At 54.5% G+C, this 27,525-nt stretch overlaps 1 protein-coding gene across 13 annotated transcripts; it reads left to right on the forward strand.

Moving 5' to 3' along the window:
• The first annotated feature begins 1,256 nt into the window (after nt 1-1,256).
• Nucleotides 1,257-22,561, forward strand: SPG7 (SPG7 matrix AAA peptidase subunit, paraplegin). Of its 13 annotated transcripts, none has more exons than XR_015145370.1 (17): nt 1,257-1,460; nt 4,133-4,235; nt 6,230-6,319; nt 6,701-6,942; nt 8,139-8,278; nt 9,211-9,313; nt 10,701-10,826; nt 11,066-11,228; nt 11,450-11,623; nt 15,599-15,723; nt 16,232-16,334; nt 16,919-17,029; nt 18,297-18,412; nt 19,410-19,566; nt 20,099-20,265; nt 20,782-21,737; nt 22,221-22,561. XR_015145370.1 is itself a non-coding variant. In XM_086350390.1 (17 exons), exons 5-17 carry the CDS (start codon nt 8,151-8,153, stop codon nt 22,377-22,379), a joined length of 1,710 nt encoding a protein of 569 aa, XP_086206516.1. In that variant the 5' UTR covers nt 1,257-3,669; nt 4,133-4,235; nt 6,230-6,319; nt 6,701-6,980; nt 8,139-8,150; the 3' UTR covers nt 22,380-22,561. The 13 variants fall into 13 exon arrangements, 11 of the variants coding, with proteins under 11 accessions (XP_086206516.1, XP_086206515.1, XP_086206512.1 ...); XM_086350390.1 differs by having other exon boundaries at nt 1,257-3,669; nt 6,701-6,980; nt 20,782-20,859; XM_086350389.1 differs by having other exon boundaries at nt 6,701-6,980; nt 20,782-20,859.
• Nucleotides 22,562-27,525: the final 4,964 nt, after the last annotated feature.

Consider the following 27,525-nt stretch of genomic DNA (forward strand, 5'->3'; position numbering starts at 1 on the left):
GACTTTTACATTATACATGTTACTGCTGTAACATACAAAGCCATAGGGCGGAGAGCACAGGCCCTGAAACGAGTCAGACCAGCTCTGAAACTCTGTGCATCAGTTCTTAGCTGTGACCTCGGAGAAATTACTTTAAAGTGTCCTGAGTCTGTTTCCTTATCTGTAAAACAGATGTAAATGTATCTACGTCTCACATTTGTGAGGATTAAAAGTATGCCTGCTACAGAGCCAAGCCCTAGCTAGCACTCAGTAAGAATGGTTATTGCCTAATGACCTTAGGAATTTGGGGAATACAGAAAAACACAGAAACAAACTTAAAGTCACCATACAGTCAGCAGTCTCAGGGCTAAGCACTCCAGCACCAGACCGCAGGGAGCCTGGGGTCCGAAATCCCAGGGATAAAACCACAGACTCCCCCCCTTCTCCCAGAGATGGAGTGGACTACAGTCTCCTAGGCCATGATCCAGAGCTAGGCATGACTTCTAGAGGGAGTCGGCCTGTCTTCAGGAGAAAAGAATAGTGGAGGAGACGGTTACCTCTTCAAAGTTAAGCATCTGTAGGACAAGACTGCCGGCTGCTCGCGCCCGGGAGCTGGCTCAGCTACCCTGAAGTCCCTGCTCTTACCCTAAGCCCTTTCCTTTTCCTCTCCGTACACAGGGCCCTTGGGGCACCAGCCGGGCAGGCTCTGCGGCCAGAGCCCGGAAGAGCGAAACTTCCCCTCCGCAGCATCCTCCTCGCGCCAAGACTGCGGCGGGGTAGGAGTCAGGGGCCCGGGTCTAGGTGGGAGTCGGACTCAGAGTCTGGATCCGAGGCGGGAGTCGGGGGTCAGGGTTTGGGCCCGAAGTCGGGATCAGGGCCTCAGGCGGGCCCCGCCATCTGCGCACGTCCGCTCCCTTCCGGCTCCCGGGCTCACTCCGCAGCCCCTGGACCCGCTGAGCCAAGTCCTCCCGGGAGCCGCGACCTGGAGCGGCGTCTGATGCCCTCACTCGGGGCGCGCCAGGCTGCAGTTCTACGCGCAGCGCTTGTACTCGCAGTACAAAGTGGCAGCTCAAACCCGCTAAAGAATCCCAGCTGGATTAGAGTTGCAGCGGATCGCTCGGTCACTGAACCCGATCGCGGGGTACCGAGGATTGACCAACAGGCCTGACTTGAAGAGGCCCGACCGCGCAGGCGCCGGGAAGACGCCCGACCGCGCAGGCGCCCCGCGGAGACACCACCTCCCCCCCACCCCCCGCCCACCGCACCCCCAATAGCGCAGGCGCAGCTTCCGGGTCAACATGGCGGCCGCGTGGCTGCTGCTGCGCGCTCTCCGCCCGGGTCCGGGACCGGGTCCGGGGAGGCTGCGGTGCCCCTATTCGGGCTGGAGCCCAGGCTGCACTTCCGGAGCCAAGTGGAGGTGGCCGAATGACGTCCACAGGCCTCCGATGGGCCCCATCGGGCCTGGAGGCCGAGCCCTGCAGGTAACGTACGGGCCTCCGGCAGCGACGTTTGAGATGGTAATTTGGAATATGCTCTCCGCCGCTTCGGCTTCGTCTTCCGAGAGGCATCTCCTGCCTGCAACTGGAGGAGAGGCGGGCGGCGAGGCCGGCGGGCAGCCCAAGGGAGAAATCAGGGGCGAAGCCGCACAGTTGGACTTTTAAAGCCCTTGTTCGGGCTTCCCTGGTGACTCAGTGGTAAAGAACCAGCCTGCCAATGCCGGATGGTACCCTGCGTGGGTAAAATCTCTGGAGAAGGAACTGGCAAAGCACTGTAGTATTCTTGCCTGGGAAATCCCATGGACGGAAGAGCCTAACGGGCTACAGTCCATGGGGTCGCAAAGAGTCACACAGGATTTAGCGACTAAACAACAGGGCTTGTTTCGTATATTGATATTTTTTGCGCATCTTCCTGGCGTTTTGAAATTGAATCGAGTAAGAGTTTCACGAATATCTAGCAGAGGATTATTTGCATTCATATAGATCAGATCACTCCAGGATGAATTCTAGCGCCTTCCAATTGCTCTGAGCTGTTTTTCGTGTGAGCATTGTAAGTGTATTTTACTCTTATCGTGTAGCTTGCCATGTTATGGACACACATTCATTGACCCTCTGTGTCAAGGCTGTGTTCCAGGCCCTGTTAATGTTAACATTTCACTCTGGAAACAGACCCTAAGTGCTTTTTTCACTGATTTTTTTAGCCCTCTCTTAGGACCCCAACCCTCACATTTTAGGTTGTAATGTATTATTGTATTTTACCATAAGTTGAGGACCAATTTCATACAATAATCCTATTCTACACCCTTTCTGAGTCTGTGAACAACTATAGATCATGGCATCCGGTCCCACCACTTCATGGCAGTAGATGGGGAAACAGTGGCAGACTTCACTTTTGGGGGGCTTCAAAATCACTGCAGATGATGACTGCAGCCATGAAATTAAAAGACACTTACTCCTTGGAAGAAAAGTTATGACCAACCTAGACAGCATATTAAAAAGCAGAGACATTACTTTGCCAACAAAGGTCTGTCTCATCAAGGCTATGGTTTTTCCAGTAGTGATGTTTGGATGTGAGAGTTTGACTATAAAGAAAGCTGAGTGTGGAAGAATTGATGCTTTTGAACTGTGGTGTTGGAGAAAACTCTTGAGAGTCTCTTGGACTGCAAGAAGATCCAACCAGTCCATCCTAAAATAAATCAGTCCTGAATATTCATTGGAAGGACTGATGCTGAAGCTGAAACTCCAATACTCTGGCCACCTGATACAAAGAACTGACTCATTGGAAAAGACCCTGATGCTGGGCAAGACTGAAGACAGGAGGAGAAGGGGACGACAGAGGATGAAATGGTTGGATAGCATCACTGACTCAGTGGACATGAGTTTGAGTAAACTTTGGGAGTTGGTGATGGACAGGGAGGCTTGGCGTGCTGCAATCCATGGTGTGGCAAAGAGTCGGACACGACTGAGTGACTGAACTGAACTGAACTGAATGGATATATTACACTTGTTTTTGTTTTTGATTCTATTGAGAAGGAAAATCATAATTCATTAGTTTTAGTCAGACTTGATTATTCTGTGAAAATAAGCAAGGACTGAAGTAGGCAATTCACACGTACTTGTGGATACTTAACAGATTACCTCACTAACAACTAGAACAGTAATAACATAATCTGGTTTAAACAAACAGCGTTTAGGGTTGACTTTGAAGAATGACTTTTGTGTGTGCTGTGCCTGACACACTGTTCCTCGTTTATGGTGCCCAGTCCACCTCTCTGTGGTTCTCCCTTACATGCCTCCTGGCCATCACTGAACCAAGTATAGTAGTATTAATTAAACTGGATAATAATTGTATGTACTAGGAATTTTTAACCTGTTGCTAACAGGAAATTATATGTAGCATACTCCTTTGGTAAGGAGTTACTTTTCTTCATAATAGCAGCCGACCAGGGATGAACTAAGGGAAAGAATTTAAAATAAATGTATGTATGTTAAGTGTGTTAGTCACTCAGTCTTTGGGAACTAGACTATGGTCCGCTAGACTCCTCTGCCCCTGGAATTCTCCAGGCAAGAATACTGGAATGGATAGCCATTCCCTTTTCCTGGAAATCTTCCCAACCCAGCAATCGTACCCTGGTCTCCTGAATTGCAGCCAGACTCTTTGCCATCTGAGCCACCACGGAAGCCCTTAAAATAAGTAAGTCAATGGAGAAATTGCTACCACTGAGATAGAAAAAGTTAAGTTGGACCATTGACCATATTCAAGTGGGAAACTGGACTTCCTGGGAATGTTCCACAAGGCACGGTTGTCTGGAGATGTTGGGAGCAAAAGGTCTGGACAACCAGTGAAGCCTTTACTGCTTGTGTCCTGAAGGAGCCCTGGGGCACACAACAGCAGCCAGTGTTCCGCACCTCCATTTCAGCGTTTCTTTGACTTGCTTGCTTGCTGTTGACATTTGGAACTTTTTTTTCTTTTGATGTTATGGTAAAACTTTGAAATAATGCTCAGATTATTGGTTCATATTTCAGGGCAGTGGAAATATTACATAAATGAATCTTGGCGCTTTCAGGAAAAATTTTGTATCGGGGGTGAGTTTGCACTGCCAGCTGTGCGGTGGCGTCCGTGTGATTGAGGCTCTGTGACCTTCTTTTCTCTTCAGAGTTTCCAGTTGCGACTGCTAACCCCCACCTTTGAAGGAATCAGCAGATTGTTGGTGAAACAGCACATTGTACAGAATCCAGTTGGACTCTGGAAACTTCTAGGTTTGTATCTTTGAAAAGACAGAAGTGACAGGCAGAACATGTGGCATTTGTGAATAAATTCAGAGGACTGCTTGTTTGACATTGTCAGAAAAAATGAAATCACTAAGAGGCCCTTCAGCTGCTACCCAGTGTGAGCCCTCAGATGGCTCTGAAGTGAAGTTTTTGAGAAGGAAAAACTTAGACAAAAATTGTCTAAGGTCAAAACAGGCCATTTTTGCTTATTTTGAGTTGTCTCTTCTTTGTTTAAAAATTCTGGCCATGATTAGGCTGCTTGTCAAAGGTTTTTCATGTTCTGTAGCCAGCTCCAGTAATGCTTACTAAGGAGCTACAAGCTTAGTAAGAGCTGCTTGACAAAGGTTTTTCATGTTCCCTGGTGGCTCAGATAGTAAAGAATCTGCCTGCAATTCAGGAGAATATGGGTTCCATCCCTAGGTTGGGAAGATCCCCTGAAGAAGGGAATGGCTACCCACTCCAGCATTCTTGCCTGGAGATTCCATCAGCAGAGGAGCCTGGCGGGCTCCAGTCCATGGGGTCACAAAGAGTCGGACGTGACTGAGCAACTAACATTTTCATGTTCTGTAGTGAGCTCCAGCAGTGGTACGAAGCTACAAACTGTGTCTGGTTTATGTGCAGAAATTAAGTAAACATAACTTAATTTTACACTGGAGTTGCACTGTTTTCATGACATCTTGTGATATCCTGCTGTCTCTCTCGCTCTCTTTCTAAAAACTTTTGGCTGCACCCTGTAGCGTATGGGAGCTTAGTTCCTAGACCAGGGATGGAACCTGCGCCCTTGCACTGAAAGGGGGAATCTTAACCACTGGACCACAGAAGAAGCCCCCTGCTGTCTCCTTATCTTAAGTCAAAGGCCTGTAAGGGTTGACACCTATGTTTTTACTCCCCGCTTTATTCATTTGGAACAGGAAAACAGTAGAATCTTCCACTGCTGCAGACAAGCAGCCTTGTGCCTACCCAGTCCCAGCAGCCCACACGTGCCCCAGCGGCAAGCCCTCACCCTCCCAACAGCCCTGTGTCTGGTGGACACAGAGGCGGTTTTATTTGTGATTTTGTTAGTATCTGTGAAGGAAGGTGCAGCCCAGTGACTTTCTGAGGCACTCTCCCCCGTTCTAAGTGCTGATGGGGACAAGCGAGAGCCTCAGTGCGTGGAGCAGGCGCTGCTGTGCCACAGCTGCTTGTGCTGCTCGTTTGTTTAATTCACTGCAGGCGACTGTGTGTGTGGCAAGGGTGGTTCTCCCACAGACCCATGACACTTTCTCAAGTTTATGGTCATAACTTTTATTCCATCATGTTGGCTATTTTAAGTTATAAAAACACTTACCTTCAGTTGAAGTGGTTTATCGTTTATAGTGAGTAAAGATTGTGCCAAGAACGATCATCCAAATTTCTAAATCCTGTGCAGGTAGGTTCTCGATAGTTTATGTTCTGTTGGTTGTCTGGAAGCGTCCTCTTCTCCTGAGTGTATGTGTTAGTGCTCAGTCATGTCCATCTCTTTGCAACCCCATGGACTGTAGCTCGCCAGGCTCCTCTGTCCATGAAATTGCCCAGTCAAGAATACTGCAGTGGGTTGCCATTCCTTTCTGGTCTCCACTGTGGCTCACATGGTAAAGAATTCTGCCTGCAATGCAGGAGGTCCAGGTATGATCCCTGGGTCGGGAAGATCCCCTGGAGAAAGGAATGACAACCCATTCCAGTATTCTTGCCTGGAAATCCCATGTACAGAAGAGCCTGACGGGTTCCAAGGGGGAAAGTTAAGTCCATGGGGTCACAAAGAGTTGGACATGACTGAGTGGCTAAACACTTTTGCTCTCATTCCCGTCTCCAGAAGATCTTTCCAACCCAGGGTTTGAACCCAGGTCTCCTGCATTGCAAGCAGATTATTTACCGTTTGAGCCACCAGGGAAGCCCTTTGTCCTGAATGTCTCCCTGTAATTGCAGGTCTGGTTGCTGTTAAGCACTTTACCCATTTCTTGTAGGAGGCACTTACTATTTTAACACTTCGAGGAGAAAGCAGAAGACCAAGGACAATGATAAAGCCAAGGGGAGGAGCCCTGAGGATGACGAAGGTATATCAGTCTAATTTTTTGGGCAGAGGGGCTGCTTCCCCCGGGGACCTGTGGGATGGAACCCGTGCCTCCTGCATTGGAAGGGCAGTCTTAGCCACAGGACTGCCAGGGAAGTACCCCGGGGAGGTTTTTTACTTTAAAAATGGTTTCATGTTATCTAAGCAGATGGGACCTCAGTGAACAGGAATGTTCGTGACCTTGAACAGCTTGTAATTAGGCACTTTGTTGTAATATTGGCCAAGTGTAGACTGAGCAACTAAGCACAGAGGGTGCAGAGCCCTCGTGCGGGTGTAGGGTGGGGGTGGGGAGGGCCGCGGAGGCGGGGCGCGGGGCCTGGACGTCGAGCTCCGCCCTCCTCTCACGCCTGCTCCCCACCTGCAGAGGAGCGCAGGCGCAGGGAGCGCGAGGACCAGATGTACCGAGAGCGGCTGCGCACCCTGTTCGTCATCGCAGTGATCATGAGTCTGCTCAATGCGCTGGGCTCCAGTGGAGGCAACATCTCCTGGAATGACTTCGTGCACGAGATGCTGGCCAAGGGCGAGGTGCAGCGGGTGCAAGTGGTGCCCGAGAGCGACGTGGTGGAGGTGTACCTGCACCCCGGTGCCGTGGTGTTTGGGCGGCCTGTGAGTGCCGCGCCAGCGGGGGTTGCTTAGAGCGAGCCGTGAGTGTCTTGATTTAAGGAGGAGCCTGGAGGCTTTGAGAAGGGGGCAAGGCCATGTGGCCCTCGGGAAGAGCCGGGAGGGTGGCAGCAAATGTCCAGGGTCCACATGGCATGTGAGCAGCAGGAGGGAGGTGGTGGGGCTGTCGAGGTGGAACCCCTCGGGCTGGGACAGGTCGCAGACAGACAGGTTGGCAAGGACTGGCCCTTGGAAGGAGCAGGAAAGAAAGGGGGCAGAGGAGAGGGACCCTGCTCCTCCCCACCATAGGTGGCCCCCTGCTGTGCGGGCAGGGGAGAGGCAGAAGGGTCTGTGGGCTTCACCCCAGTAGCGGATCTGGCATTGGGGAGTGGAAAGGTAACCTGTGACAGCGCTGGAACCTGGCTGGGTGGACCCTGCTGTGAGGACCTGGCCCTTTAACCTCTGAAGTGGAGCCTGACCACTTATAATGATGGTCGTCTTGCTAGACTTTGAAGAGACTTCAGAGCAGAGGGAGATCTGGTTGCTCTGTTTAAGTTCCAAGAGGTCTTAGAATCAGAGAGGACAGTTTCCTCTGGAAAGCATGGCTTCTGGAAAGATGATTGATGTGGGCTGGGGTGGCAATGATGAGACCTTCACACTAGAGAGCTTAGAATCAAGAGTGGACAATTTCCTCTGGAAAGCATGGCTGCTGGAAAGATGATTGATGTGGGCCAGGGTGGCAGTGATGAGATCTTCCCTCTAGCCTCCAGGAAGTGCCACCCACTTCCTCTTCCTTAGCCTCTTGTCTCCCTGAGGACCGAGGAGCTGCCTCGGTTGACTGTCAGGTCCAGCCGACAGGCAAACAGTGAACTTTTGGAGGGTGACTGCGGGTCTGGATCCCACACTTGAGGCTCCTTGCCAGGGTCTGCTTTGCCCTCCAGCAGAGTGCCAGCCTGGGGCTGAGTTTCAGTCGCATGTGCTGCCCTGCATTTGCTCGAAACCTTCTGTTAGTGAACATTTCACTGTAATTGTGTTTGAGGAAACAATAGCTTTCTAGATGTGGAGGAGGTTGCTGAGCAGCAGGCGTCTGCTTCTGAAGCCCTGTAGCTGTCCGCAGTGTGGCGGGGGCACCGTTCTCTGTCCTCAGGGTCAGCCGTCTGGCCTGTTTGTCACTCTCACGTGCCTCTGCTCTCTGCCCCCAGCGGCTGGCACTGATGTACCGAATGCAGGTGGCAAACATCGACAAATTTGAAGAGAAGCTTCGAGCAGCTGAGGATGAGCTGAATATCGAAGGCAAGGACAGGATTCCAGTTTCCTACAAGCGGACGGGATTCTTTGGAAAGTAGGTTGGTCGTTTCTGGGGGCCTCTGAATTAAACCAGGCTTCACTTTGTGACGTGAGAGACAAAAAGTCCAAACAGAGTCTCACACTGGCTGTGCCCTCAGTGAACTGAGCCCCTGGTGGAGGCAGGCCTGGAGTGGGTGGCGTGGGGCGGGAAGCCTGGAGTTCCTTGGTCACTGCTCCAGTGGTCTGTGGTGCTTCTTGTTTAGCGCAGGGTGGGTTTGCTGCCATCTGCAAACAGGAAAGTGGGGCGGGGAAGGGAGAAGCAGATGTTCCTGGGAACCTATTGGTTCCGTGCAGGGCCTACGGGTGGTGGGATCTGCACCCTTCTGAGGGGGAGCCAGTTACTCGATAGGCCTGGGCGTGTAGCTGGGTGCTGGGACCATGGTGTGCATAGGGCTGTGTCCCCTCATGGGGACTGGCGGCATCTGGGAAGTGCCATGTGTCTGTCACAGCTCCAGCTCCTCAGGGGGCAGGGCCCCCAGGCAGCACCTCTGCTTGTTCTAGGGCGTGGGGGCACACCCCTCTTCATCTGGGGGTGAGGCCCCAGGGTTTGCTCTTTGTACTGTTAGGCTGATTTCGCTTAGTGACCCAAAGCGGTGGCCTACTTTTGAAAGCAAAATGCATGGATGGTGAAGAGCTGCTCTTGGTGGGCATGAGCTGTCCAGGGCTCTGGACAGTGGGTGGTGGTTCTGGCTTCACGCCTGGTTGGTGCTGCCTGCTCAGCACCGCGGTACCCAGACCTGGGCAACATATGAAGGAAAGGAGGTGGTGAGAACTGGATGAGATGCATTTTCAGTGCTGGCTCCACAGGTTGGTCTCAGAGCGAAGGAGTCCTTTTCCTTCTGGGAGGTCTGGGCCCAGCCTGGGTGAGGCGTCTGGGCGCTGCCCGGAGCCGCACCTGAGCCTCTGCCCGCCTGTCTCTCCCGCCAGTGCCCTCTACGCCCTGGGGATGACGGCCGTGGGCCTGGCCATTCTGTGGTATGTTTTCCGTCTGGCTGGGATGACAGGACGGGAAGGCGGATTCAGTGCTTTTGTAAGTTGTGCACATTGTTCCCCTGAACTTGTGCCATTGGGAATTTTGTCTGTGTTTGGGCTGAACCCTCTCCTGTAAACGGCAGGATGGGTGCATGGTGGATACTAGCCTGTCAAAGGCCTATCTGGATGTCGTCTGGCAGCTCCTCTTTCCTTCTGTTTGACTGACACGGGGGCTTGGCTCCCCAGCTCTAGCCAAGGCCCCTTTGGTGACGTGGGAGGGGCTGAACCCAAGGGGGTCCATACTACAGTGTGCTCTGCACTTCCCTCTCAGCCGGGCTTGCCTTTTGGGGGGTTCATGTACTAGCTGAGACATCTTTGAAGGTTGTCTTCAAAAGAACAACCTTAATACACTCCACAAGTATCCTCCTGTTCCAGTGCATTCGGCGCAGTATGCCCTCCCTGTCAAGTCATACCTGGCTCATCAGGCACGTCAGCCACAGGCCACAGAGGAGGCCCTCCTGGGAACCGGGGTTGTGGGGGTAGAGTCCCCCTGTCTCTCCCTGAATGGGCCCTTGGGAGCTCTGGATTTGCATCCACACTGGGCAGCGTGGTGTCTCCTGGGGTGCAGTATACCTGGCTCAACCAATGTGATAATTCTTGCACGTTCTGGACTGTTTTTTTGTTGTACTTAAATAATGCTGTGACGAATTCTACACACTGCCTCTTTTGAGAGCTGAAGGAGATTCTGGCTGAGGTGAGCTGCTCACTGAGAGCTTATCTGTCCAGCCAGATTGCTTGCCAAAAATTGACGAGGTGACATTTTTACCAACACTTGCAGAATTGAGTGTCTTTAGGTAATTTTTAGGAGAAGGCAATGGCACCCCACTCCAGTACTCTTGCCTGGAAAACCCCACGGACGGAGGAGCCTGGTGGGCTGCAGTCCATGGGGTCGCTAAGAGTCAGACACGACTGAGCGACTTCACTTTCACTTTTTACTTTCATGCATTGGAGAAGGAAATGGTAACCCACTCCAGTGTTCTTGCCTGGAGAATCCCAGGGACGGGGGAGCCTGGTGGGCTGCCGTCTATGGGGTCACGCAAAGTCAGACACAATTGAAGCGACTTAGCAGTAGCATTAGCAGGTAACTTTTATATAAATCAGTAAAAGAAGTCAGAGACTAATGGGGAAAGTCACATAGAGAAATAAGAACACTCCCACACGGACTTTGTTAAATCACTGGGTTAACGTGGGAAGCTTTTTCCTTTAGGGCAGATTGCTCAGTGCCAGGCAGCCTCTGTCACCGCCTTCATGTGTCTGGACTGTGCCCTTCCCTGCCATCTGAGCGAGTGGAGGGGTGGGAGGACGTGCAGGTGAACCGGCGCCCCGGCTCCTTCGCCCTGCCCCGCTGGGCTGCATAGGGCTCCGCCCTCTATCTTTCTGCCCAGAATCAGCTGAAAATGGCTCGTTTCACGATTGTGGATGGCAAGATGGGGAAAGGAGTCAGCTTCAAAGATGTGGCAGGAATGCATGAAGCCAAACTGGAGGTCAAGGAGTTCGTGGATTATCTGAAGGTGAGCACACAGGGCATGGTGGGCAGGGGGATTGCCTGGCCTGATGCTGCGCTCCCGGTGCGTCCCCTGCTCAGCCCAGACCAATGGTGCCCTGCGCGGCCTGTCACTGTCACGGCGGAGCACTCTGTTCTCCCTGAGCCGTATGGACGGGACCAGTTCAGGACCCAAGCCTTCCAAGGGTCGTGTCTGGATGATTCTCTGGAGCCCAGAGATCAGCCTGCATTCTGCTGCTCTCCTAGAGCCCGGAGCGCTTCCTTCAGCTTGGCGCCAAGGTCCCGAAGGGCGCACTGCTGCTCGGCCCCCCCGGCTGCGGGAAGACACTGCTGGCCAAGGCAGTGGCCACGGAGGCCCAGGTGCCCTTCCTGGCAATGGCTGGCCCAGAGTTCGTGGAGGTCATTGGAGGTGGGCCCACCTGGCTGCGTATTGGGGGCTTTGAGGGTGAAGGTGGAAACATGTGACCCGTGTGTGGGAGTCATGGGCATGGAAGGAGCAGGTGCTGACATCCTGGGGAGTCCAGGAGGGAACAGGCCAGCCCATGTGTGCCAGAGGCCACCTACTGGGCTTTCCCTGAGAGCAGGGCTCGTGCCATGACCTGTCCACTTCCCCGTCCTCTGTGTCCTCAGGCCTTGGTGCGGCCCGTGTGCGGAGCCTCTTCAAGGAAGCCCGGGCCCGGGCCCCCTGCATCGTGTATATCGACGAGATTGACGCCGTGGGCAAGAAGCGTTCCACCGCTGTGTCCGGCTTCTCCAACACAGAGGAGGAGCAGACGCTCAACCAGCTGCTGGTGGAGATGGACGGTGAGTACCGTGGGGCTGGGATCGGCAGGGATGTTCGTGGACAGTGAGGGTGTGTCAGCACCAGGAGCTCTTCTCCAGCAGGAGGTAACCAAAAACATAGCTTTCAATTTCCCAAAGTCAGGGCAGTAGTGAAACAAGAAAGGAAAGCTGGAAATATCAAGTGGGGTCAGGTCATGACAGTGGTCGTCAGTCTCAGAGGGGGCCAGGGGTCATGCTGACAGGAGTCTCTGTGCCCAGCGTGGGTACAGTGGGTGCCTCAGGTACACTGCCAGGGCCTCTGTGTCAGCTGTCCTTGAGATGACCTCTGGAACTGGCTGCCACACAGTTTTTTAATGGAGTTGTTTTTCTTTTTGAGCTACTCCTGTAAGATCCTCTTTGGTGGGGTGTGTGGGTAAATATTATGTGTTTGTGTTGTTTATAGTAAAGTATACAAACCATAAAATTAAGCCATTTTCACCATTTTTAAGTGCAGAGTTTAATGGCTGAAAGTACGTTCCCAGTGTTGTATAACCATCACCACAGTCCGTCTCCAGAACTTTCTTATCTTCCCAAACACAAACTGTCCCCATTAAATATCAGCTCCACATTCTCCCCTCCCCATGCTCCAGCTGTGCAGGACCCATCTGTAAGTTTTCTTTAATCAGAATTCTAGTTCTGTTCTAGGTCTTGTAAATGAGAAAGATGCTTTTTTCTCAAAGTAGTTTTGGTCCTAAGAGAACCATTTATTGGTGTATTTATTTTCCTCTTTAAAGTATTCTTAGTGTTTGGGATGGTGGATCTGGTGACCAGTGTGTGGGGCAATGGATTATGGTTGTATGTGGCTAAAGGTGAAACTTTTTTTAGCCTCTTATTTTCAAAGTCTCAGACTTACAAAAGCACTGCAGAAGCAGTCAGAATTCCTATAAGCGTCCTCCCCCCCACCCCCGCAGCCTGAAGGCCTACATGGAAGAGGCGTGACGTGGGTGTTGGGCAGATGTGCGCTTCTGCAGGGCCCAGGGCAGGCTCGTGTTGCCTCAGTGTCTTGTCTCCTTAGTCTTCTCCAGCCTGGGCCTGACTCCCCCTCCTTGCCTTTGTGGCTGTGACACTTCCTCCAGGTCAGGCCTGGGAAAGGACGTCCTTAGAGCGAGGTCCAGCCCGGGTGTTGGCAAGAGCCATGCAGCTGGCCTTGGCGCCCACGCCCCCTGACCCTGGTGCCGGGACTCAGGCCTGCAGCTGGGCAGGTCAGGGGCTGATACACGGGAGTGTTTCATCATGTGAAAGCCCCGCAGGTTCAAAATCAAAGTGATTTCTCACAGGGCGAGGAAAGGGCGGCCTCGTCAGGGCCTGAGGACCGTTTGCATCTGGGGGTGCCCCTGCAGACCCCCATCCCTCTCTGCATCTGGGTGTGTCAGTCAGAACAGCTCAGGGTCTCTGCCCCATGGTCAAGGTCTGAGGGGCCGTCTTCCTGGGGAGGACGTGCCCAAGAACTGTGGACCTGAGACATGGCTGTATGAGATGCTCCTTGGGGATGGGGTCCCCAGTGGGGTCTGCCTCCCACCCCACCCCCGGCTCTGACCTGCCCCTCCCTGTGTGCTGGGCTATGAGCGGCTGGATCCTGAGTGTGCCGTCTGTTCGTGTGCAAGTTAGACTCCTGCTCCCCAGATATCCCATTGTAAGATGTGATGAGTCTGCTGTCAGAAGTGCAGACAGGACTGTGACCTCTGGCTTTCTTTAGAAAGATGGGCAACGTGGTGCTCCTATGGGACATGGGCAGAGCATCTTGAAGCCACTCTCGTGGGGGCGGTGCAGGGACATGGTGGGGTGCCCCTCTCCTCTCGGAGCAGGGGTTTCCTGACATGTCGTCAGGCTAAAGCACAGCCCTGCGCCTAGTCGTGACCTTGTGCAGGTGATGGGGGGACTCCCTTGTGGCCCTAGGGCAACAATCCCCCCACCCCTGCTCCTGTTGTTGTTTGCACTTGAAGCCAGAGACCAACCCTCCAGGCAACGTGCACCCCCAGGAAGCATTCCCAGCTGGCACCTTCTCTGCTCCTCTGTGCTGCTGGCAGGGGGGTGACTTCTTCCGGCTCTGCTGCAGCCGTGAGAGTCCCTGCTCCCTCCTCGGACACCCCCCAGAAGCCCTGGCAAGGCTGGGCTGCTGCGAAGGGGCCTTTGTGCACAGAGACAGCTGAGCCTCTTCCGCCTGCAGGGGCAACTGAGGAGCCTTTGTCACCCATCGGGGAGGAGTGGGCGCTGGCCGTGGGAAGCCAGCGCTAGAGGAAGCCCACCACACAGGCGGAGGCCGGGCACCTGCCACCCCTCTCACAGCCTGATGGGCAGAGAGAGGCCTTTGAGCTCAATGCCCCACGGTGGACATTTCTGTCCACACCCCCGTGGACTTGATTCTGCCCAAGTTCATGGAAAAGCCCAGTATCTAACCAGCAAGGACCTATAGTCAGTGCCTCGTAATGACGTGTGATGGAGGAAAACCTGTGAGAACGTACATCGGTACATACGTATATGCGAACATAGTGGGGCCACTGTTGTGTACGTGAGCACTGTAAATAACATACACTTCAATAAAAATAGAAAGGAAGCAAAGGGAGCCACAGGTGGCCCTCCCACGGCCTAATGTGGAAAAACATTAGCCTGTGACCCGTGTTGGCTGAATCTGCAGGAGGCATGCTGCTTGGTCCTGGCTCAGTATGTGTGGATGCCGGCGGCTCCAGCACGTTTTGCTGAAGCACCGTCCTCCCGCGCTGAGCCGTCACCACCTCGCGAGCGCAGCCAGTGCCTCTGCAGAGCCTGTTCTCAGCTCTCTAGTGCTGGGCCGTGACTCCGTCCTCAAACACGCATCACTTGTCATTTAGCTGTGCACTCAGTCTTTGATCAAGGTAGTGGCAACAGCAGACGTGGTGAGGATGAGGAGACTGGATCCCAGACCCCATTGTGAACCCGGGCCCTCAAGTGAGTGAAGCAGCTGTGAAAAGGAGTCCGTGAAGCAAACCTGACCCCCTGCAGCGGGGGTGGACAGCATGCTGCCTCTCGGGCTGGCTCTGAACAGACTGAGCACGCCCAATCTGCACGCTGATCCGGTGTCCACAGAACACGGTACTCCAGTGTTCCCTTGCTGAACACCCTGGAAAGAGCCTGTGCGACCTTCAGTGGGTGCCTGGCTGAGCTCTGTGTGCTTACCCGGCTACAGTGCAGACACCAGGTGTTGTTATGCAAGCCTGCCTGACTGGACCTCAGGATTTATGCCAAATGAGAGGGTCACCTCAGAGAGTATAAATCATCTGATCCAATCATCTGAGATTGTGCAAATGACAGAATTCTAGAGAACAGAGAGATGAGTAGTTGTGAGGGGCTGGCACAGTGAGGTTTTCATGGTGATGGTAGTGGAGGGGCACGTGCCCAGCCACTGGGGGCAGCATACGGCCTGTGCCTGCAGCGTGGGCCCTGCATAGGAGTCAGCACTCAGCCGTGGGGACGTCTGTACGGTGTCACCCTCTCGTGTGTCCACAACTGTGAGTCCCTAAACCAGCCCTGTGGCAGGTTGCTGACAGAGGCCGTTCTGTGGGAGCGCCCTCCTGGAGCCCCTGGCATGGCTGTTGTTTTCTCCTGTATCCTTTGTTTCTGCCGTTTTTCAGTGTCTTTTCACTGTTACATAATCTCACGGCCTGTGTTCATAGCCCTGGCCTGTGGCAAGCAGGCATTTGGGGAACCCTAAGGGGCAGCCCAGGCAGGAGGCTGAGACAAGCTATGGGGGTGCCCCTCTGTCCCCAGGTGGCCCAGGGAGTAGAGTCCGGTCTGTCCAGGGCCCTGGCCTCCAGCAAGCCTCTCGTTTCCGTGGGAGACTTTGGCTTTTCCGGCAGTGCAGCTGTGCCTCTTGCACACTGGGTGGTCCTCATTTTTTCTGGTGGTGTTGCTATCGGTGGCGGTCTGGGGAAGCTGCCCGGTTGGGGTCTGCACCTTCACGGCCACTGTCTGTCCCTCCAGGAATGGGTACCACCGACCACGTCATCGTCCTGGCGGCCACCAACCGAGCTGACATTTTGGACAACGCTCTGCTAAGGCCGGGCCGACTGGACAGGCACGTTTTCATCGACCTTCCCACGCTGCAGGTCAGTGCGACCCTGCTGGTCCATCCAGGCTCCCTGCCCTTCTTCTGGTTTTGACTCTCACTGACCTTTATGATGAGACGTTTGGGCTGAGTTCCTTGGATAGCATTTGCAGAGCCTCACGCCCATGTGCTGGTGGCTTTGGAGAGTGAGCTGCACGGTGGCCCTGACGGGGTGGATGGCTGTGAGCCCTGGGACCTCTTGGCCCTGCTGCCTCAGGCCTCAACTTGGACACCCACCTCTGAGGTGTTGGGCCTTCCTGGTGGCTCCCAAGGGAGCAGGAGACCCCACAGGAGCAGGGAAGGGTCCGGAGGGTGAGTGTAGCAGGTGGCTGGCAGGTTAGTATTTCCGTGGAGACACGCGTGGAGGTATCGTTTGCAGCTCTTGAGTTGGTTTCTGAGAGTAGAAGCTGACCTCACAGCCAGCGGCTCCTGATCAGCAGGCAGGGAGCCGGCACTGTGGCCTTTGTCCCGTGGCCTTTGACCTGTGGCCTTTGCCCTCTGTCCTTTAGGAAAGGAAGGAGATCTTTGAGCAGCACCTGAAGAGCCTGAAGCTGACGCGGGCCAGCAGCTTTTACTCCCAGCGGCTGGCGGAGCTGACACCTGGGTTCAGTGGTAGGGCCGTAGGGGCGCTGGTCCTAGTCTGGGGTCAACGGGAGCGGACCTCCCCAGGAACTCTCCAGCCCTGCTCTGGGCTCCTCGGCCAGCACAGCTGGGGTGGGAGTGGTGTGCGCCCAGCAGGCAGGGGTAGAGGGACTCCTCCCCAAGGTTCTGTCCCGTGCCCCAGGGTGGTCCCAGCCTTGCTCCCTCCCACTGCTCCCCACCAGAGGCGACCCTGCGAGGCCGTGTCCCTCCCCGCCACCTTCTCCATGTTATCACAAATCTAGATTTTTCTGTACGGTTCTCATTTCACAGGGGGATGTAAATAAAAACCCCTGTTATCGTGGTGTAAATCCTTGTTATCATGGTGTAAGTTTCTTCCCTTTGGACCTTTAACACCCTGAACTAGAACCTCATGGGTGTCAAGAACCTTTCTCATTCCTCAGTGCGTGTCTGAAACAGTGGGTGGAAGGAAAGAGGGGGTCCAGAGAGGCTGCTTGCTGAGCACAGCTGTGGGGCAACTCGAGGGGGACAGGGTGGCTCTCCTGCCACCCCCATACCTCTGTGTCTACTAACACCCCCCACCCCCGTGCTGACAGGCGCTGACATTGCCAACATCTGTAACGAGGCTGCGTTGCACGCGGCGCGGGAGGGGCACACGGCTGTGCACACATCCAACCTGGACTACGCCGTGGAGCGTGTCGTGGCCGGTACGCGGACTCGTCTTTACGGGGCTGGAGGGGGCAGGCCTAGACATTGTGTGATGGCATTATTGCCCCAGAGGGAACACAGGCCACCTGTTCCTGCTTCTCTGTCAGGTGTGACTTGTTCTCCTTAGTTTGAGATACTCTCTGTTGACCAGGAGCAGGCGTGCTCTTGAAACAGAAATATAGAAGGATCTTGCAAACTCAGCATCCTCGGCCCACCAGCTGATGGGCGGTGCCGGACAGCTGCTGTCCACATGGGCAGGAGTTGGAGCCGCTGCTCCTGAGGTCGAGGAGGAGGCCTTTTATGCCAGGGTCTCCGTGCCCTGTCGGGGGGAAGGGGAGGGCGGTGTCTGGGCAGTGCTTTCCTGCTGTTGGATGTGGAATGCATGGACTTCTGTGAGGAGAGCAGGCCAGGGCTCCCGTAGCCCCTGTGGCAACACCAGACATGGTGTGTCTTATCCTTAAATGGAATTCCACCCAAGGCACCGAGCGGGATGCCGAGGAAGCCACGCCTCGCTCAGATGGCCGTCCCCCTCAGTCTTTCAGACCTAGGACAGACCCTCCGCAGTGGGGACAGCGAGTACGCGAGGACAGAAGGGCTCGCCTCGAGGTTCCTCACTAGATCAGAGTTTACATAAGCCAGTTGTTTTGCATGAAAAGTGATATGCTTGCAGCAAGTGTGTTCTAAGTGGGAAAGACTAGAGAAGAGTGCCCAGAATCCTGCCCGAGCGTACAGCGCCTCGAGCAGGGTACTCCCTCGCGGCAGCCGCCAGGGCCCAGGGACAGCCCGACTGCCACAGCCAGCACATAGGACGTGTCCTCTCGAAGCTGGCGGCGTAGGTGGTCCTGGTCGCATCCCTGAACCCAGGGCTTACTCAGGGGTAACGACGAGTGGACAGTGGGTGAGGCCTCAGCAGTGACCTGAGCAGGGGATGTAATGAAAGGTTATGAGGTGAAGGGTCAGCGATTCAGGTAAGAGGACTGGACAGTCGCAGGCTGCAGCTGCCCTGCTAGGTCATGCCGTCGGCCCCGCAGCCCAGCGAGGGCCATGTTGAAGGGGCTGCAGTCCACGGAGTTTTGAGTGGTGGGGTCAGTGGGCTGAGCGAGGCTCCTGCGGCATCCTCACAGTCTGAGCAGCCGGGGAGAGGATGGGTGGCTGGGCTGGGGACACAGAAGCTGAGAGTCCGGTGGCGACTTTGCGTTGGCACCTCAGGAATGTGCCTGCCATGTACTTGGGATGCCTGAGCTCACTTTTCTGATCTTCTTTCAGGGACTGCCAAGAAGAGCAAAGTCCTTTCCAAGGAAGAGCAGAAGGTGGTTGCGTTCCATGAGTCGGGCCACGCCCTGGTGGGCTGGCTGCTGGAGCACACGGAGGCTGTGATGAAGGTGTGTGTGGGCAGCCCTGGCCTGGCTGCCCAGTTGGGCTCACTTTGGAAGGCCCACGTTTTGTGCCTGGAGGGGTGGGGGTGGGTGACCGTGGGAAGGCCACATGATGACCTGCAGTCTCCCTCCCCATCTGCATGGTAGGTTGTGGAAATAAGAACTGCCGGGCGAACCATCAGCTCTGAGATGTGCTGACTTAGAAAGGAGGTCAGCACGTTATGTACGTGGCAGGGCTAATGCCATGACGCCACCCCTGGTGGTAACATTCTGACCGGGGGTCCCTGAGTGACCACCAGGGACAATGCCCATGTTGGGGACATGGGTGCCCCGTGTTGAGGGTTGTAACTGCCCGCCGCTTGGACCTGTCCCCCCTCACTCCTTGTTCCCTGACCTCCAGACAGAGGGCTGTGCTGGCAGCTGCAACCTGGGTACAGGTGTCTCCCAGGGGCGTCGGCTACAGCTGAGCATTGCTGTCAGGCTGCCTTGGATGGTGCCCCGCTACTCAGGCTGGTCTGTCTTGTCCTCTGCAGAGGGCTGTGACTGAGACCCGTGTACGTGTGAGAAGACCCAGTAATTAAGATCAGTGTCTTCATGCAGTATCTCAAGAAAATGAATGTAGGACATTCATTTGGTGCCTGAGGGCCAGGTAGACGAGTTGTGCTAAGAAGGTCCTCTCGCTCGCACCCAGTCCCTGCCAGCCAGCGTGGTGACGTGCACTCCTCGGAACCTCGGGGTGGCCTCTTAAGGCTGTGACCCTCAGACCTGTGCCTGTTCGGGGCCGGCCTCATCATGTGGGCTCATCTCTCATCGTCACCGTTCTTTCCTTCATGGACACGTGGTCATGTGTGGGGTCCTCACGCCCTTCTCTGCAAATGCTGTTAGAAATATGGGGGCCTCGGATTGACTTCCTTGCTTCGAACCCTCTGAGCAAAGACTATCTTGTGCCCCCTCGTCTCTGAAGCCTGGGTCCTGCCGGCTAACAGACCACCTCACTGTGCAGGTGTCCATCACTCCTCGGACCAATGCAGCCCTGGGCTTCGCTCAGATGCTCCCGAGAGACCAGCACCTCTTCACCAGGGAGCAGCTGTTCGAGCGCATGTGCATGGCCCTGGGCGGCCGTGCATCCGAGTCCATCTCTTTCAACAGGGTCACTTCCGGTGAGCAGCAGCTCCTGCGCTGCTTCGGTGCCCTCAGCCCTTCCTCGAGGGAGAGGGAATCTGTGGAGGGGTCTAAATAGTGGGATGCACATACCATGTTGAATTTCATTAAGGGTTGTGTTTGGCTGCACTGGTCTTGGTTGCGGCGTGCAGGCTTTTCATTGTGGTGGCTTTTCTTGTTACTGAGCGTGGGCCCTGGGGGGCACTTGGGCTTCGGTAGTTGTGGCCCATGGGCTTAGCTGCTCCTCAGCATGTGGGATCTTCGTGGACCTGGGATTGAACCCATGCCTCCAACATTGGCAGCTGGATTCCCAATCACTGGACCACCAGGGAAACCCCGAGTTGTTTTTTCACAGAAAAGAAAAATGTTTTAAGTTTAAAGGACCAGCAACAGGGCACAGTTGTTCCCTGGGTTCCCACCTCTGCTGTCAGGGTACAGTGGTCCCTGGGTACTGCCTCTGCTGTCAGGGCTGGTGGGGTCCCTGACCTGCAGTTGCAGGGAACCACCTCCTTTTCTGATCCCACACTCCAGGGGCACAGGACGACTTGCGGAAGGTCACCCGCATCGCCTACTCCATGGTGAAGCAGTTTGGGATGGCACCCAGCATCGGGCCTGTCTCCTTCCCCGAGGCCCAGGAGGGCGTCACGGGCATCGGACGGCGTCCATTCAGCCAGGGCCTCCAGCAGATGATGGACCACGTTAGTCCCTCCCAGCCCGAGCCATGTGTGTGGGGAGGGGGTTTGGTGTGCTGGCCCCGTGCCCACAGGAGCTGAGGTTCTGGGTAAGGACCCACTGGCTCCTGATGGAACTGTGGGTGCTACAGGGCCATCAGGGACAGCGAATAAATGCCTCCGGGGACAGAGCCAGTGCCTGTGATCTCTGCAGCCTGAGGAGATGGCCAGGCAGTGTCACCACCCTCAGACAGCTCTGGCAGCCTGGTGCACTGGCACGTAGACAGCCTTGGGTGTGGAGGATGAAATGGGGTCCCAGGCTCCAGGAGCTGGCAGCCCCTTGCACAGGGGGTTCCCGGGGTGGGGGTGAGGGCAGGAGACTCTTGGCCGCCGTGCTCTCCTGTCCCCTGTAAGACGCAAAAGGCCGTGTTCTGAACTCGTGCCTTAGTTTCTTCCACGTGCCTTAGTGCTGGGGCCAGGCCGCAGGGGACTCCGTGCGCAGCAGCAGCCATCCTGACCATCACACATCTTCTCCCTTCGCAGGAAGCGAGGCTGCTGGTGGCCACTGCCTATAGGCACACGGAACAGGTGCTTCGGGACAACCTGGACAAGCTCCACGCGGTGAGCCTCTGCTGTCCCCGGCCCCACGCCTGCCAGGAGCTGGGCCCACTGTCACTTCACACTGATGCAGCCACTCACCCTTCCCAGAAAACCACATGACCAACAGACCCCATCCAGCTCAGCTGGATCCAGCATCTTCCCTGCCTTGCTTAGCCTCATGTCACGCACCTGCCAGGCCAGGGCCAGTTTCTTCAGGGCAGACAGGAGGATGCTGCCAGCCCTCGGGCCCATTACCAGCTTCAGTGTGCAGTGGGTCTGGTTGATGTGGCTTAAGCCCTTTCCAATTCAAAGTTCTGGAAATTTTACACTAAACATTAAAGCTCAGAAGAGTTTCAGATGCACAGGGAGCTGCAAACATGGCACAGAGCCCTCAGCCCATGAACACTCCCCCCATCAGTCAGGCTTGTTTTCTGCAACCCAGTGACCACCACGCCCACACTTCACCCAGGTCACCTTCTGTTCTCGGTGCTCACGTCTGCCAGGCCCTCTTGGCTGAGATAGTCCCCCTCCTATTACAGACAGCAGAGCATGAGGGCTGGTCTAGTGTGTGGGGAGCAACCCCGGTTGGGCTGTGTGTGATGTCCTCACAGTGATGCTGGGTGTTGGGTCTGGAGTGACCCCAGAGGCAGTGTCTCTGGACCTAGTGAAGGGGCAGCTCCTGGTGGATGGTCAGCTGTTTATTCAAGGCAACGTTGTGGGGACTGTGGTGTCACGTTCTCAAGACCAGCAACACCTGCCTGCGTGGAGCCATGGGCAGTGCAGAACCTGCCAGGACCCTGTCATGGGAGCCGAGTCTGTGCTGCTGCTGTGACCTGCCCGCACCGTCCTGGAGTTCCAGGACTGAGTGCCACACAACTTACCCTGGGCACCGCCTTCAGGTCGGCCCTCCCTGCCCACAATTCTGCGTCTGCGGCTTGTAGGTCCCGAGTCCTGCAGTCAGGTTCATTGAAGAAAATCCTGAGTGCGAGCAGAGCCTTGCAGTTGAAGCCTGTGTTGTCCAAGGGCCAGCTGTCAGAGCAGTCAGTGTGGGGGTGACGGGAACCCGTCACTGGGGGCTATATCCTGCACATCACCTCCACTGCCCCTCCATGCTGACACTCACATGCATTTGCAGAAGAAATCCAAGTTGCCCAAAATAAACAGATTAGGAAGGGAAGTAGAAAAGTTAATGAGGCTGGCAGCTGGGCTTGTCTCTAAGGTGGAGACAGGGAGCAATTCTTTGCATGGGCTGCCCGCCTGTGCTGCATCCCTGGGAAGTGGCAGGTCTGGGAGGCCAGGCCCTCCCCCTTCCGCGCTCTGCTCTCAAAGGGCTCTTGTCTGGGCCCCCATCTGCCGCTCACACTGCCCTCTTGTTCCTCCAGCTGGCGAGTGCCCTGCTGGAAAAGGAAGTGATCAACTACGAGGACATCGAGGCCCTCATCGGCCCTCCGCCCCACGGGCCCAAGAAAAAGATCGCGCCGCAGAAGTGGAGCGATGCCCAGAGGGAGAAGCAGGACTCGGGGGAGGAGGAGGGGGCCTAGCAGCTGCCCCTGCTTGGGGAGGAGGCATCTTGGCCCCGGTAGTGCCCCCACCACCACCCCTGTTCTGGTGCTGGCCAGGGGGCCGGGCATGCAGTCCTCGCCTCTCAGCCCTCGCTGGTCAAGACCCCCCAAGATCTATTTATTGACTTCCTTGCCTGGAGGAATAAAAGGCTCTGCCGAAATGGGTGGTTCATCTATGTTTATGGGTTGTCCTCGTGTGGAAAGGTCACCTGTGCTCATCACAGGTGCGCATGGAGTGGCCCCATCTCAGGAGGGAGCTGAACAGTTTCACAGTTTGAGGCTCCTCCTGGCCCCTGAAACCTGGTCAGAATATCTCCAGCTCTGCACAGGAAGGACCTCTGAGCCCCTTGCTGCCTATCCTCTGTGGGGCCCTGTCCTGGGCTCGCTGGCCCACGGTCAGAGCCAGGGGCAGGCGCTGGGGCTGGAGGAGTAAGGCATGGCCACCTCCTGCAGTGTGGACGTGGGCCCCTGGCGGATGTCTAGAGGATGGGGAGGGAAGCCTGTGCTCCTGCGTGGTCAGCTCTGCCCTGATGGTGTCCTGGATCAGGGATCCCGTGTCTGCAGGGTGAGAGGTCAGCTGTGCAGGAACCAGCTTCCTTTTCTAGGACTCAGGAGCGGCAGGGGGCACAGACAGACGAGGTGCACTCAGGGCCCCAGTCCCCTGTGACACGACCTGCTGCTTGTTACTTCCCCTTCTGTGCCAGCGCCTGGAGCCGCCCCCATGCCCAGTGCCCCAAAGAAGCACAGGGACAGGGCAGGTGCAGGTGCCCACCCAAGGAGGGGCCCTGAGGGGACACCTTGCCTCTGTCCTATCCTGTTTAATTCCTGAAGACAGCCTGGAGTTAGGAGGGTGGGGCCCTTCTGTGACCTCACTGGGACATGGCCAAGCTCACCCCCTTGTACTTTACATTAAAACAGCCAGTGTCTGGTGACACTTAGCCAGGAATAGGCTGTTAATGGGGTGAAGAGGGGCACCTCATTGTAGTGGAGGAAGTGCAGCCTGCCTTCCCAGGGCTTGCCAGGGAGTGGGCTCATGGGAGCCCAGCAAGGGGAGGCCGATGGGACAGTGCTCTGATGTACAGAAATGAGTTGTCACAGGTGACGTCACCTCCTGGTCCTTAAGACACAGGAGAGCCCTGGGAGTGGGGCCTCAGCCGTCCCTGCTGCTCCTCACGCCTCCCTAAGGGGCTCCTGGGGGTGGAGGTTCTCCCACAGCAGCTCAAGGCCGCCAGAGCAGCCAGACCACTGGGCAACCTACTCTGCCCAGCAGAGTGGATATGGCATGGCCTGACAGCAGTTTCTGGAACTGTCTCGGAGTCAGGTGTGTGAGGGCTCCTTGCTGAGACAGACATTAAGTGAACATACATTTAACACATCAGAGCCCAGAAGACAAAGAATATTGGAAGAATTAAGAGAGCTCTCACATCATAATGCAAGTTGTTTTCCAATCTGATCTATGCTCAAATAAACACAATTTTTTTTGGTTACACTTCTTGTTTTTAAAATTTTTTGTTGAAGTCCGTTGTATTAATGCCAGATGTACAAGACAGTGGTTCATATTTGTATGTACTGGGAGATGATCACAATTAACATTTGTCACCATACACAGAGAAGATTTTCTTGTGATGACTACTTTCAAGATCCACTCTCTCAGCAACTTTCATATAAGACATCTGTGTTACAGTAACACACTGCCAGGTGGTCACTGACGTGAGGTGTTCCTCATGTAACAGCAATTGCCCAGCCTCTTATCAGGTTTACATATTGGCTCTGATGGATGTGAGAGCTGGACCATAAAGAAAGCTGAGCACCAAAGAATTGATGCTTTTGAACTGTGGTGGAGAAGACTCTTGAGAGTCCCTTAGACTGCAAGGAGATCAAACCAGTCAATCCTAGAGGAAATCAACACTAAAATATTCATCGGAAGGACTGATGCTGAAGCTGAAGCTCCAGTATTTTGGCCACCTGATATGAAGAGCTGACTCATTGGAAAAGACCCTGATGCTGGGAAAGATTGAAGGCAGGAGGAGAAGGGGATGACAGATGATGAGATGGCTGGATGGCATCACCGACTGAATGGATAGAGTTTGAGTAAGCTCTGGGAGATGGACAGGGAAGCCTGGGATGCTGCAATCCATGGAGTGGCAGGGTCAGACACGACTGAGCAACTGAACTGACTGGAGATTTGAGAGGCCGAATGGTTGAGTTCTGTGGTGAAGCACTAACATCAACCTGTCCCTACTGAGTTAGTAGGTTCCTGCTTTTCCTAATTCAACCAATGGTTCATATTGAGGACACTGTTAGTGTGCTAGTTTCTGCAAAGTGCTATAGGAACATGCCTTTTTTTGTGTGTCAAAACAATAAAAACACATTGCTGCTTTGAGATTAATGTTTTAAATTAATTATTATTATCGGGCTCCCCAGAATTGGGCTCCCCAGATGGCACTAGTGGTAAAGAATATGCCTGCCAATTCAGGAGACATGGGTTTGATTCCTGGGTTGGGAAGATCCCCTGGAGGAGGATAGAGCAACTCACTCCAGTATTCTTGGCTGGAGAATCCCATGGACAGGTGAGCCTGGTGGACTACAGTCCACAAGGCTGCAAAGAGTCAGACATGACTGAGTGACTTGGCACACACACATCGTTATTATTTTGGCTGCACTGCACAGCTTGTGGGATCTTAATTCCCCAACTAGGGACTGAACCCGGCCAGGGGTGAAAGCACAGCATCCTAATCACGAAAGCCCAGGGAATTTCTTGAGATTAACTTTTAAAATCAAGACTGTGGGACCTTCCTGGTGGCCCCGTGATTAGGAATCCACCTGCCAATGCAGGGGACACAGGTTTGATCCCTGATCCAGGACGACACCACATGCCACAGAGCAGCTATGCACGTGTGCCACAACTGAGCCTGTGCTTGAGCCCAGGAGCCACAACTGCTGAGCCCGCACACCCCAGAGTCGGCGCTCCACAAGGCAAAGCCTGCGCACGGCAATGAAGAGCAGGCCCTGCTCACTGCATCTAGAGAAAGCCTGCATGCAGCAGTGAAGACCCAGTGCAGCCAAAAGTAAATAAAAAACTTAAACAAATCAAGACTGTGTGTCAAAGGGCTTCAGGAGGTAGTGCTGACTGTCTTTGAGGTCGACTCTGAAGCACCAGCTGGAGGGGGGCCAGTCAGGTGAAGGTGTGGGGCAAGCAGACCCCTCTGAGTAACTGGAGCACAATGACAAGGAAATTCTGGGAAGCCCTGTGTACCCCACCCCTCCAGGTCCTCCTCCAGAAACTTTGTGCCCAGTGAGCACTGAGTCCAGCGCCACTGGCCAGTCCTTTCAGTGGCCCTTGCAGGCCCCAGACTGGGAAAAAGCCCCTTGGCAGAGTTGTGCTGTGGAGTTCTGTGCCAAGCGGGGAGGGGCTTGTCCTGTAGCTGAAGACTTTTACAACCTTGAGCAAACAAGTGTTTGCATCAGAAGGACTCCTGCTCACTTCTTCAGTCTTCCCAACTGGGAAGCTCAGCAGGCTCTCAGCACTCACATGGGAGCCTCGGGACTTGCTTTTCTGCATGTTCCCTAAGGACGCAAGTGTGAACTATTCAGGTGTTGAAAAAATGTGTTGGGTTGCTGGGCTGTGTGCAGCAGACTGAGGTCCTCAAGCTACAGCTTCACCTTCTCACCATTAACTCCAGACTTCAAATCTTCCCCTGGTACCCCAGCAGCACCCTGACTATGAGCAGATGAGCTGCACGAGTCTGTGGGTCTGTCCAGAAGGAGAAGAGGATGGGGACTGTGTTCTCAATGAGAAGGATCCATGGCAGGATCACTGAAAAGTGTCTCAAAGACATGGGGTACTGCCTGATGCTCCAGAGGTTAAGAATCCACCCGCCAACACAGGGGACATTGGTTTGATCCCTGGGCACCTAGAGTTGGAGCACTGCAACTAGAGAAAGACTTTGTGCAGCCACAAAGACCTAGTACAGTCAAAAATAAAGTAAAATAATAAATCTTTAGTTAAAAAAAAAAAAGACATGGAAGGTGAGGGCTAACACTGGATTGTGTCTGAAGAAATAAACCCCAGGCCAACGCAAGCGTTTCTTCAGCAAACATCTCCTACACAAACCCTCTGCTGCCAGAATGGAGTGTGGGTTCAGCTTCAACGGACAAAGTAATTTGTGAGGTGGATAATCCCTTGCTCTCTCCCTTCCTTCTCTCCTGCACTGCCTTCCCCACCCTGGCTCCTACCCTGTCACCTGGAAACAAAGTGGTGTGACCTTAACTTACCAAGAGCTGGGCACTGAGCTTTGTTCTGAGGCCTAAAAGGGCTCCCAGAAGCTTCTCCCATTTCACACCAATCACATGCCCAAAGTCTCTAGTACAAAAATTCTACTAGTATACTAGCTAACTCCACAGACACTTTCCTCTGGATCGTTGACCTTTCAGTTTAGCTGTCTGTGTCTACGTAAGGCTAGAGATTTTAAACATGACCCTATCTTCAGAGATAAGCACCACTTCCAAGTTTACTGAGAAGAGCTTTCTTGCATTTGCTAACAACTGTCATCAAAGCAAGGCTGGTACTGCCCTTGCTTCACAGCTGCTGCTGTTGTTCAGTCACTCAGTTGCCTCCAACTCTTTGCCACCCCATGGCCTGCAGCACACCAGGCTTCCGTCTTTCACTACCTCCCAGAGTTTGCTCGAACTCATGTCCATTGAATCGGTGATGCCATCCAGCCATCTGATCCTCTGTTGCCCCCTTCTCCTCCTGCCCTCAATCTTTCCCAGCATCAGGGTCTTTTCCAATGAGTCGGCTTTTCACATCAGGTGGTCAAAGTATTGAAGTTTCAGCTTCAGCATCAGTCCTTTCAATGAATATTCCGGGTTGATTTGCTTCAGAGCTGAGCACACACCTACTAGGTATCAGGGCTCCAACCTTCCCCACAGCCTTGGCACTTGTGTTACACGCCTCCTCTGCCCTCAACATGTTCTGTCTACCCTACCGTAACCTTGTAATTCCTCACTGAGCCCCAACCTGATTTTTCTAGTACCCAAGGGTGTCTCAAGAGGGCACAAAGCTATCAGCATGAATATCAGCTACCTGTTTACTCAGTGCAGGATACAGGCCTCCGAATTTCTC

Source organism: Bos grunniens, chromosome 18 (assembly GCF_055505025.1).
Source record: "Bos grunniens cultivar Pamir isolate PY7600 chromosome 18, Bosgru_T2T1.0, whole genome shotgun sequence".
NCBI classification, from domain to species: Eukaryota; Metazoa; Chordata; class Mammalia; order Artiodactyla; family Bovidae; genus Bos; species Bos grunniens.

Excerpts from the sequence above, each read along its gene's own strand:
- SPG7 (XM_086350386.1), top strand. The coding sequence starts at position 1,278 with ATGGCGGCCGCGTGGCTGCTGCTGCGCGCTCTCCGCCCGGGTCCGGGA. Across the intron at positions 16,335-16,918 it reads GCTGACACCTGGGTTCAGTG|GCGCTGACATTGCCAACATC; the intron begins GTAGGGCCGTAG and ends CCGTGCTGACAG. Across the intron at positions 19,567-20,098 it reads TTTCAACAGGGTCACTTCCG|GGGCACAGGACGACTTGCGG; the intron begins GTGAGCAGCAGC and ends CCCACACTCCAG.